The sequence below is a fragment of the Apteryx rowi genome, unplaced genomic scaffold (assembly GCF_003343035.1).
Source record: "Apteryx rowi isolate R43461 unplaced genomic scaffold, aptRow1 scaffold_275, whole genome shotgun sequence".
In the NCBI taxonomy this organism is placed as follows: Eukaryota; Metazoa; Chordata; class Aves; order Apterygiformes; family Apterygidae; genus Apteryx; species Apteryx rowi.
In genome coordinates this window covers 167,796-179,926 of record NW_020449141.1, presented here as the reverse complement: position 1 = coordinate 179,926, position 12,131 = coordinate 167,796, and the positions used below count along the sequence as shown (strand labels likewise).

The 12,131-nt window shown below is 39.1% G+C and overlaps 1 protein-coding gene across 1 annotated transcript in view; it reads right to left on the bottom strand.

Annotated features, from left to right (window-relative positions):
- SEC14L1 (SEC14 like lipid binding 1) overlaps window positions 1-11,822 on the bottom strand; it is a 42,208-nt gene extending 30,386 nt beyond the window's left edge. The window contains exons 1-2 of the mRNA XM_026068555.1: window positions 11,682-11,822; window positions 10,689-10,780 (exon numbers count right to left, since the gene is read on the bottom strand). Coding sequence (XP_025924340.1) covers window positions 10,689-10,751 — 63 coding nt within the window. The 5' untranslated portion in view covers window positions 10,752-10,780; window positions 11,682-11,822. The remainder of the gene's footprint in view (window positions 1-10,688; window positions 10,781-11,681) is intronic.
- Between the last annotated feature and the right edge of the window lie 309 nt (window positions 11,823-12,131).

The following is a 12,131-nucleotide window of genomic DNA, read 5'->3' as shown; positions in this document are numbered from 1 at the left end:
GTTACACTGAAAGCAAACTTTGGCATTTAGTTTCCCCAATGCTTTTCAGTTAACAAAACTGCAGGTCTGGATCCTCGGCAGTCACCAAGTTTTACTTTAAAATTCAACTGCAATCCTACCGTGTGCAAAGATCTACTTTTGGAAAGTCAAATATTCCTTACTAAAATGAATTTTAAGCCTGGAACAATAGATTTAGAAGTTGCATTCGTGGTCTTCATGAAGTCTTTCACATCTTACAAACACAGACACTTTCAAAAAGCAGGACTGTTAAAACAAGTTTATTAGTCCGACATGCTTTGGAATATATTAGCTTTTTTTAAATAAAATTACTGTCCATGCACATCACACATGAGTGGGRGAGGAAAAGATGGCTACATATTATAATACTACCGTATAGGCTCAGAATGCCTCATTAAATCGCTGTCTGAAAGGTTAAGAGACTTGTACGACCACAAAGAACAAAGTCTCCTGATCCCCATTCAAATCAACTCCCCCCCAACCACCATGTGAAGGTTCAGCGAAACAGGTTTGACTTGTTTCAGACTGCACCCACCACATTTCATGTGGCCCAGAGGCAACCAGACCCTAAGTATTGCAACAGTGACTTTACCAGAAATATAATCTATGCAGTGCAGAAGTCTTTCCTAAGAAGGCAAATTCAACACAAGTGGTGACACTTAACTGTAAAGAGGGCCAATTTCAGCTTTTGGAACCAGCAAAATAGCAGCTTCCAGGCAGAAAGCAATAGTGTTCTATTAAATAAACCAATTAAAAATCTATTAAGTACCTCAATCAAAACTTGACCATTCACTGATACCAATGCAATGTCATCAAAACGCTGCATGCTGGGCCTGGAGGCCTGCAGACAAATTACTTCTTAAGCTCTTAAGTTAATATAAGGTTTTAAAAATATCTTAAACCAAAAAAACCCCCACCACATCTGTCATATCAGGAGACAGCTCAAAAGGGTTGGGGTGGAAGGGAGGAGAGGTCAGTCTGGAACAAAAGTGGTTCCTCATACAGAACCTTAAACTAGGACTCTTCAGCATGAAAAAGCAGCATTTAATACCCAAGGGAGATATGATAGAGATCTATAAAACAGCAAGCAGCTTGGAGACTGAATGGTGTTTTACTGTTTCTTCCAACAGCAGGAGCAGGCGGTGTGAATTTGAGCTAGAAGAAGCCAGGCTCCAGATAAAGGAGGTACCTCTTGGTACAGTGTGTCATGAAGCACAAACTCCTGCAAGAGGGCAAGCATGACAGAGGTCACTTAGCTCCAGAAAGTAGTTGGGCAAAGGCAAGAAACGCATACAGTGTTGTTATACACAACGGGCACTTCCYGGTACATAAGTATGTCAAGACACGCAACTGTAGATTGAAAGCGTTTTCTGAGGCAGTATTTCCTTGTGTGTCTCATTCTCGACCTCTTCCCTCGAGGCAGGTGCTGCCACTGACCACTGCCACAAGCTAGATAGGCCTTCTGGTGTAATTCGGTACTGCAGTTCTCATTAAGAGAGCATAAAAACCTTCCCCCCACATCCAAATGCATCATTAGAATATCAATAACTAGGTAACACCAATGCTAGATGCATGACTGACATGTTAACATGGTGCCCCTGAATTGGCTTCCCAATAAAATACAGACAAAAAGATACCACCTAGCTTCGAATGATGAGCCAATTAGAAAAAGAACAGCCAAGATTCCTTTGATTCTTTTCAAAAAAGCAGTTAAAACAAAGTTCACAAACCTCAGTTCTCTGTTCTTTACCCTCTGTTAAAATAAGGAAGTGCAAACAAAAGCAAGAATCAATTTAGTCAACACAAACAAATTCAAATGAAATTGCATTAAATTCTGTTCATTACAACATCAATGTCTGCAGTATGCAGACCATGAAACACTTCAATAGAAATAGGTAATTTCATAGAGCCATGAATTCAGTAATGAAGGACTTATCCACAGCCCAATGAATTGCGCAGCAAAAGAGAKAGCTCTGCAAATTAAGAAGTACAATTTATAAACTGGATAAAATAGCCAACAAAACGACCTCTAAAAAGGATTCCAGTGACCGATGTTCCCGAACTGGACTTAATGTTTATGACATTCACATTTTGCACTAAACGAAGAAGCACAAGGCACTTAAAAAGGAAGCGTTCTCGTCAGGAAACTAATTGTTCCCCTCCTGTTGCGGCATAAACAAATGGCAACATGACACACCACCATCCTGTGAGAGACCAGCACCACAGAAATACTCATTCTCACAACATGAGACCTATGATTACCGAAGCAATATGACCTGACCAGTACAGCAGCAGCAGGCGAGGCAGAAAGTTACCAGYCACTGAGGCCAAGATGTTAGGCTAATTCCGCAATACGTAGTCTTCAGACTGTTACACAGATTGATCCGCATAGATTCAAAAGAAACATTACACTCAAGCTTTGAGAACACTAATCAATAATGTCAGAATGAAAACAGTGCTGTAATTATCCAAGAGAAGCATCCAAAACCTACACAGCCCTACGGATTTAGGTTTTTAACCATGACAAAGCCTTGAAATGCAAATTTTAGAGAACCCAAACACATATAATTTAGAATTAAAACATTTTAAAGTCAAAACTCATTTTTAATACAAAAGGGTAGATTCTCTTCACTCACTCCCACGATCCCTCTGTTATCACCAGAGGGAGTTAAAGCTGTTAGGTGCCAACAGTCCTGTGATATTTTTATTTTTAAATTTACTGATACATATTCTCTAAACCTAATTATCATAGAAGAAAACCCAAGAGGAATCCAAGACAGAAAGTGTTCAGAAGTTCTGAAGTTTCATACAATGAATACAAAACAAGAAAGCCAAATGGTCTGCTCCCATACTACCCCAAATTGATCATACTTTACCTTTATTTTTGTAAAATAAGGACAGATTCTCCTTTACACCAAATCAGCTCACAGAATCCACAACTCTAAACCATTAAGCTCGATTTGCAAATACTTTGCAGTGCTAAGTAATACCAGGGCTGATGAAGCAAATTTCTCATGGGCCCTCGATTTACCATTACAGCAATGGCGTTCAACATTTTTCAAGTTGCAGATCTCTAACTATCTSCATGTGCAAGCAAGGGTTCCTGCAGTGCAACATGGACCAACTAAGGCCTTGCTGACTTGCTTGCTTGCTTTCTTGTGGCGAGATGCCACCATCTCACTAACACTGCAGAGCAGGGGGATAAGCACCTGCTCCCACAGGGGCACTCATCAGCCTGAAGTGAGCCTGTTGAGGAAATTAAGCTGGCAAAACAATTTATTTTCTTCCTTCTGAGATAACTTTTTGCCAGCCTGTCTCCCTGAACTGGCTCACTGATGAACTTCAGTGCCTTTGCAAGGAAAGCAACAACAGCAAGCTGGTACACCAACTTAGCTAGAACAGCAAACCAAAGATTTGGTTATCTTTCTCCGACCCTTTGAAAAGGCAGCCCACGAACCACATGCTGAAAATCTCTATGGACTGTGCCGAAATCAGTATTACTCGAGAGGAAGAAATGCAGAGAAAAGCCAAGAGCTTGGGAACTAATCTTGAATTTTGAYGGCTCATTGCTTGCTTCTACTCTTGGCAGCACGGCCTTACACTGCAGTGGAGGCCATGATGCCAAACAGACTTTCCACCACAGGCTTTCAAGCTGTGTTGCCACTGTATCTTCCACCAGTGTGAATTCTTGGCATGACTCTCACCTCTAAAACACCACTGAYTCACTACAACTGAGAAAAGTTGCATGCAGATTAGCTGTGAGAAAGCAGAGATGGATTAAGTTACCTGTAATAGGCCCTACTTAACATTTACCCGAGCTGCCAACCTGACCCTGTCTTAACTATGTCATAAAAAATGAGATAAAAATAGTTAATAATTCAGCTTAACAGCCTAAATTCTTTATTTAGAATATATACACAGTTAATTTTAAACTAGATGAAAAAAATCGGAAGACAAGATCAGCTGGGGAGAAAAGAAAATAGAGCATTTAAGACTAACTTGTAATTAATTTTATCATGTGCTAATTAAGAGATTTAGTTGTAAATTCTCAGAAGATTCAGTCTATATTCAGAGTGCAGTAGTTACAGGAACACATCACCCCCCTCCTTCCAGAAATGTGGTGAGTTCAAACCGAGTGCAAAGCAAAACCCCGAATCCTGCTTATGAAACCACAGTCAGCACCCTGCAATTCTGAGTTCCAAAACCTGGATTCCGATTAAAGGGTGCTTTTGGAAAGTCCTCAGGGGTTGCCTCCAATCCCTCAGGGTCTCCTTCTAGTCCCTCTTCCACTATGTGCTCATTTCCTAAGAGAACATCAGCTAAAATATTCTGCTGTAGCAGCTCCTTTAGTTCACAGCAGTAAGATCTCCACAGAAATGGGAAGTGCAAATTACTCAAGCTGGAGGTACAGATAACTGGCCATACCATGAGGAAGCATCTCATTCTATATCTACAGTCGATGCCTGGGACCTCTAAATAACCCCCGGCTGTGCATATGTTTTTGTTTAAAAACACTAACAAAAAAAATCCAATCTTTTCCCACAAGTTTTTAAAGCCTCTTAGATGTGTTTCATAATGGCTAACCACATATTAAAGTACAAGTATGAAATTATACCTTTCCAGATCACAACTGTAGTATCACAGGTGTTTAGGACTGCAGAATGTGTTAACCGCTTCCTTTCTGCCTGTTTCCCATCCGTGTAACTTTGGGATTTTTAACTCAAAGACAACGCCACTTGGCTTGATCAACAGATCCTACAGCAGCCCTTTACCCCAGCCTCATAGCTAACACACCTGCAAAGGGTGAAATACTTGGAGTACTTTCAGAACAACRCAACAGGAAGACTTTTGACACCTATTTTTCTTCTACTGACACCTTTAAAAGCTAAAAGAACACTGTCAACTCTGAAGGTGTAAAAGACTTGTTCACCAAATGCTTTTAGTCAGTTCTTTTTTTTAAACAAGGGAACTGCAGCTGTCAGCTACAGTCAGGTCATGTGTTTGCCCACAAAAACAGGAAACAGCTAGCCATGGAAATATCTAAGCACACCATGAAATAACACGTAAATTGCACCGTAAGCTGGCTGCTAAATCAATATTTTTCCCCAGCGCTTACCTAAGTCATGTTTCTTCACTACTGCTCACTCAAAACCAGCGGCTAAAAATTCATTTGTTCTTACAATGCATCGCAACACAAGAGACCATCAACAGTAACATAAAACAGCAGTTAAACTACAGGCACTTTACTCCAAAATATGAAAATCCATATGCAGAACCGTTTCACAGCAGGTCTATCAAAGCATTCCCAACAGCAAGCAAGTCTGAACTTTCAGCAAAGAAAGGCAGCAAAGCAGATGAGGGTTTGGGAGTCAAACAAAGGGAAAAGAGAACAGTGCAGTAGATTCAGGAGTGGACACTAAGTTTGCTCCCTCCCCCTGCCCTCAGTTTTGCAAGCAACTAAAAAAATTCTTAAGAAGGTACACTTCATTAAGGGAATAAATTACTTCTCTGTACTTTTAGTCTACTTCGTGCTTTCAAAAACAGTTTGAGAATGGCTGGCTTCCCAGCTTCCTTTCGCTGACCGGCTTGTCAGCCCCTTTTCACATGATAAATGGAATGCATTTTTTCCAAGAAAAAGAAAATGAGACTAAGAGGAAGAAAACCATCATGGATTTATGAGCAGGTGTGGCACTTAAATAAATACATAGTTGATTTTTTTTTAAATGGCATTTTTAAAATAATACCCTTTAAAATGAAAAGATGATATACAGCCTGATCAAGAAACTCATTACAATCCAGATCAAGGGATTATACTTTGATTAGTCAATCTGAAGGCAGGTAGGTTTTCCTAATCTACTCTATCACTGAAGAGTATTTATGCCATCTACAACCTTATTACTTCCCTGTAATTTGGAGATAGTTACATTCATACAGATTTATCTAAAATACGTATTTCTTCAGAYCCATAAAACCAAAGAAAGGCAGCCAGTTAGCCTGTTTTCCATGAGTAGTATCTTTTCTTCCAAAAAGATGCTATACATTATATTTAACTCATTAAGAAACAGACTTGTGTTTTAGGTACTTTAGATATTCTATAACAAAGGAAAAGCCTGATTTTTTTTTTTTAATTATTTTGATGAGAATACATAGTTTGGAGGGAAAAAGATTGCAGCCCCAAGGCAGTGCAAGACTAATTGCTGTTTTTTATTTTAAAATAAAAAAACCAAAGATATTTCTACAACTACAAGGTCCTGACATTGATCGCTAGTTTACCTACAGATTTCTCTATCGTTTAGCTCCAGTGCAAGCTGACAAATGCCCGGCACTTCAAGAAAGTGGAAACATTCTTTCAGGTATTCAAAAAACAGCAGAACACCTTTCAACATCTGTCTCCTGTCAAAGGCACCTTTGAAAATTATTAGTTTTCATGAAGCTACAAACTCTTAAAAATATATAATTAATTTGACTAAAATTAACAGGATAAGTTTAGAGCATGCTTACCATGTTCAGTCACATTACTAGTCACAATTACTTCTGAAATTAAGTGATTTGCYGCTTTAAGTAAGACCTATTTTCTAAACAGGCTGGAAGAGCAATACGTTTTCCTCAGAGTTTCTGGAAACTTGAAGAAAACCTCTGGTCCCAGGACAAACAATGTGGTTTTCTCAAAAATCCCATTTATTTTCCATTTCTATAAATGTCACCCTTGGAATGCCATAATAGCTCATTATTCAATTTTACTTTGGAAATTAAACTCAAGAGGAATTGTCTAATGCATGTCAGACTGAAAATATGAGCTGTGAAACTCCAAAGTTCATTCCAGCATCATGCGTGTTAAGGTTTCCAACTTCACAACTGCCTTTTAATATTAAGAACTATGCATCCAGCAAGGTTCCTACATTACTTTAAAAGTAAACTTCTTTAAGCTAGTGTTAAAAACAATTTATAACCTTTGTAAGTATAAAAAGCAGTTTCTCAGTTCTTCCCAAATATATTTAGCCTTGGTAACTTACCAAGAAGAGTCTAAGTAAACAGTCATTTTCCACATTTCTGCTACTGCTAGCATTAGGTAAACTTCAACACGAACAGGAGGAGAAACTAGGTGAGATTTTATTCGGTCTGATGAACAGCTGTACAGTTTATATATATAATAAATATTATATATATATAAAAACCATACATCTATATATACACCAGCTAATATACAGTTATATAGAGAGACATATCTATACACACACAAACACAGTTTTCAAGAAGTTGATTATGACAGATACACAACAGAGCAGTCAGAAGTCATCATGTCAGATTCAGCAACCATTTGGTGAAATCCTGTTGCCTGCTTTAGTCCTGTCAGACTAAAATGTGATAACTTTTAGAGTCTGATTCTAGAACCTCTTCAAGCTCAGGAGATAGTGAGAACTGGGCGCAAATCTTTTCATAAAATCGCTTTCAAAGCAACTTAGATATTATCTAAAACCACACAATTTGCCATTAAAAATAAGTCTTCAAGGGAAGTAGCTTATACTAGATTTGATGTAGCTTCTCTTTAATGTTAAATGAAGGCAAGAAACATGCAGCAATGGATCTCCCAACTTGCTTCCTACACAAGTACTTCACCAGCTCTTTTGCAGACATGAAAAATGAGGGATCTGCCTTTAAGCATACAGTCACAAAGATGCATTAGGGTTTCAGTGGAAGGGCATGAGAAACTTATTCTCAATACCAATTCCAATTAGAAGGAAAAAAAGGTTTCACTGCATTTATTTGAGAAGTTTTTATGTTATAGTTGTCTACAAAAATACTTGTCTTGCCAATCTTTGTTTAGATCAAAATGAAGTTAAATCTACTTTCTTTGTCTTAATAGAGCCACATTCATTCTTCAGTAGAGAGAAGTTCTCTCAAAACACACTACAGCAGCATGAATGGGATGCCGACTGTAGTTTGTTCTCCCTCAAGCACCTCTTTGAAACCCAGGAAGGGAAAAGCAGGCAAATAAGCAGTTTGTAGTCTAAGCAACCCTTCCTGCAAAAGGCGTTCATTCAGTTGCCTATAGAAGAAAAGAGGAATTGTAAACTGGTTTATTTTTCTGAAAGCTTAGTATTAGTTTGACATGATCAGTTCCAAAACCCAGGAGTGACTCGAGCCTTCACATATCATCCTAGGAAATCTTTAAGATCCAAAGGGGCTTCACTGACTTTAGTGATCTTCATCACCAACAAAAATTCTTTACTGAATGAATTGCTTGTTCAGTTTCATGGAACTCTCAGAGAAGGGAGAAGGAATTTACAAAGAAAATTTTTAAAACTACTCAGCCCTTTGAGACCAAAACGAGATCCTCTGCAACAAGAGCCAAGCCAGAAACAGGGATCTTTGTTAGACACCTTAGCACAGAGAACACTGCTGCCTATTGACCAAAAGTTACTTGTAGAGGCTTTTCACTGACAGCTGAGTTTTTGTGGTGCAGGTTTAAGACTCTTTTTGAGGACACATTTTCCTCAAAGGCTGGGGAAGGGTAACAGAGGGGGACAGGAAAAACAAACATAAAAACCATACTGTTAAAGTCATATTTGCTGGGTGCCTTAAGTTCAGGCTTGGTACATACGCAACTTATACCCTTCCTCATTTCAGAAGAGCTACTGAAATATTTAAAATAACACTACAACACTTTGTTCTCGAGAATATGCAACATAATACTTCCACTTTAGCAAGCACCTAAGCTGATATGAACATCTCTGCCAGCAACATTTGACCATTTACACACTCAGTATTTAACCAAGTGAAAACAGCAACAGAAAATATCAAACTCCTGTACCGCTCATATTCTTTAAAGAATTTGGCTCAGGAAGACACTCTTCTGCTTATTTCAGAAAATGCGTGAACAGTGTTGGTAGAATATCACCAGTAATTTTATACATCTTAAAACCCAATAACATATCAGAARTGACATGACAGGATAAGGATGTTTATCCAGTCATCGCATTCTGAACAAGTTCTAGTGAGAACTCACCACCCTAACATAGATGAAATCAATGTATTATCACTAATCTAAACCTCTAATCTCAGAAAGTATCATGTTCAGCTGTTTCTTTTTATAAACATTCTTATCCTCTTAGTTCACAGTTGTGATTTTTTATCTGTTGTTTTTCTCCTAGGTACATATATAGGACAGACTCTTTCTTTTCAAAAGGCAAAAAAGCTTTCATGGCAGAGAAAACTCAATATTTGTTAAACATCATTCTTGAAATGTAGTTATTCCCAAGATACAGAACAGTTTGAGAACCCAAAGTTTATATTAATAAAGTCAGAAGTGTTTCTAATTATAGTCAATAAAGCATGTGAAAAATCCTGCCATCATCATTTTGAATCAGAATATTCTTGAAAAATACCTTAAAAGAATTATTTTTGCCATCAGTCCAACAGAAGGTAAAGATTCCTCAATTCAGAAAACAAGAGAATTTTGTCTGAGAAATTAATTTTTGTTCACCAGTCCAAGAACAAGAACCAGTATGCTTTCCTGAAGGTAAACAGTTAAATACACAACTGAATTTAAAAACATCTGAAAACCTAGCTGTAATAATGTAGTAAGGTAGTAAAAGACCTTCAACTTATCACAGCCAAATTCTTCACCACTCATGAGAATAACCACTCTTTGCCTTTAAGTGTTTGCAAGAGCAAGACCTCCATGTGTAACACTGGAAGCAGTTTCAGGAATACAATACAAAGAAAATGAAGTATTCCATGCAGAGTGATTTAATCCTTATTTGCTCTGTGACAGCAAAGGATTGCTTCTGTAAGGAACTCTACACTTCAAGCCATGTGATCTATCTAAATATTTATACTATGAACACAATCAAAACTCTTCTCTGAAGCCATTAAACATAATACTTTCAGCAAATGAAACACCAAATGATTATTATTTATATTTTAACTGTTCCTCACCAGGAATAAGCTGGCCTGACCATTCCTCCTAACTCATGAGASACATACAGCTGTGGTTTTGGCTAAATAGACTTAAAAATGTCAAAGACCTACTTCCTTTCTGTTTTCTTAAAAGAGAGAGAGAGAGAGAAAAGAGAAAGAAAAAAGAGGGAATCTAATTAGGATTTTCATTCTTTTTTGGTTACCATTTGTAACATCAGCACACAAATTATCAACCATACACCCAAGAGGATTTTTCTCTGGCCTCCCTGGCAATCTTTCCCTCCCCCTCCTCCCCGCAAAATATTGCTGTTGCTCTGAATGCTTTCTCCTCTCTCATTTAGGCTTCTTACCCTTGCTTTTGTGGCTTTCTCTCTCTCTTTGCTGTCTATTCCTGCAAACTCTATACTGGTGAGGACACAGCCACAACAATCTCTTAACAAACTTGACAATTTCTCCCGGGCCAGAATGGACTGCTCCCAATAATCAACACAAAAGTACACTTCAAGCCCACTGTTGCTCCAACTTTAAAACAGATCTGTCCATGAACTGTATCTAGACATTGGGGGCAGTGAAGAGAACATACTATGTAAAAAATCCTCTAGGGAAAGAGGAGACTGTCAAAACATGTACCTCATATTTTGTATATCTTCTCAGATTTACATGTTCTACAGCACCTGTCAAATGGGGCTAAGTACTTAGCAATACAAGGAACCATCAAGAAAAAGACTATAGCAAAAATTAATACTTACAGCCATAATTAACTCAAAAGGGTGTTTATACACCCGTACAGGGGATTGATACTTCTGCACCATAGCTGCAGTTAAGTGYGATCAACTCAGATCTGAAAAAGAAAGGTTTAAAATCATCTGTCAAATGCAAGAAGCCAGTTTTCATCTTACATTACAGACAATTATTCCATGTATGTTACTATGTTAGCAACTCTATAGGAAAATCTCCACAATTCCTTGGAAACTTTTCTTGGAAGAAGCAGTGGAGGTTAATTAGGCTGAGTTTTTCATTCCACTATAGCGCCTGAACAACTCTCTGTACATTTTTGTCAGAGATGACTTCTTATAATTTCTTCCAAAAACAGACACAAAAYGAGCACGTTTTCAGTCCACATTTAGCAACACAGCTTTAACACACTTCACAATCATCCACCCAGGTGAGGAGACTTCCTGTACTGCTGCTAGGCATCAAACATTGGCACGTACCAGCTAAAGGCAAAACAGCACTGCCCAGGTTACCAACACAATCTGTTTAAGGAAGAAGAAAAAAAGGGGGGGGATCCAAATTTGTGGAGGATTTCTCCAGCCAGGAAAGGGAGATAAAAAAAATCCCCAAGTGTTAAACACTCTTGTTTTCAGAAAGAAAAAAAAAAAAAGCATCATTACACATAGTGTTCTTTCACCATTTCCAAATTTTTAAAAATATGACTTTTGAGAGAGAAACTTTATACCTTCCTGAGGAGGAAGTGAATTGCAGTGAAGTTATACACATTCCAACATACAGCCCCAAAAAACTCGCTAGAAAAACGAACAGCAGCTACCCCAAGAGCATTTTATCTGCCTCCCCCAGCAGAGTTTGATCCAAACTCTCTCAAACGCGAATTAAGTTCATTGAAAAAGACTGGCGCTAGACTCGCAGGTGAAAACACTGGCCGCTAGCCAGAGCCATCTGAGAGAGGAAAGGGCTTTATTAAGAGAAGTTAATTTTACTTTTATTCCTTACTGTGCTCTTACACTAGCTACACCGCTTCTGGAAAGTCTTGCCGGCTCCAGCTAAGGAGCGCAGCGGACGGACATCGCAGTCGCTTCGAAATGCGAGAGTCTTAAGAAACTTCACCTAACGTGTTAGTCAGGAGAGGAATTCACCCGTGACCACTCTGCATTTCAGAAGAAAAACCCTGAATCAGCAACAAAGCGGCACACGATTTCTAACCCTCGAACAACAGAAAAAGAAAAGTTACACAACAAAGAAACCCAGCGCTTCCCCCCGCTGCCTGCCCCAAGCGACACCTTCGCCGGCCCGGCTGCCGCTGCCGCCTCCAAGGCAGCCCCAAACGCCGAGCCGGGGGCGGCGGGTGCCGCCGGACACCTGTTCGSAGCCGGAGCCCCCGCCGCTCGCACGCGCTCCGGCGGCTGCCGGCTCCCCGACAGCATCGCCCCGGGGCGGCGGGGCGCAGCCCTCCC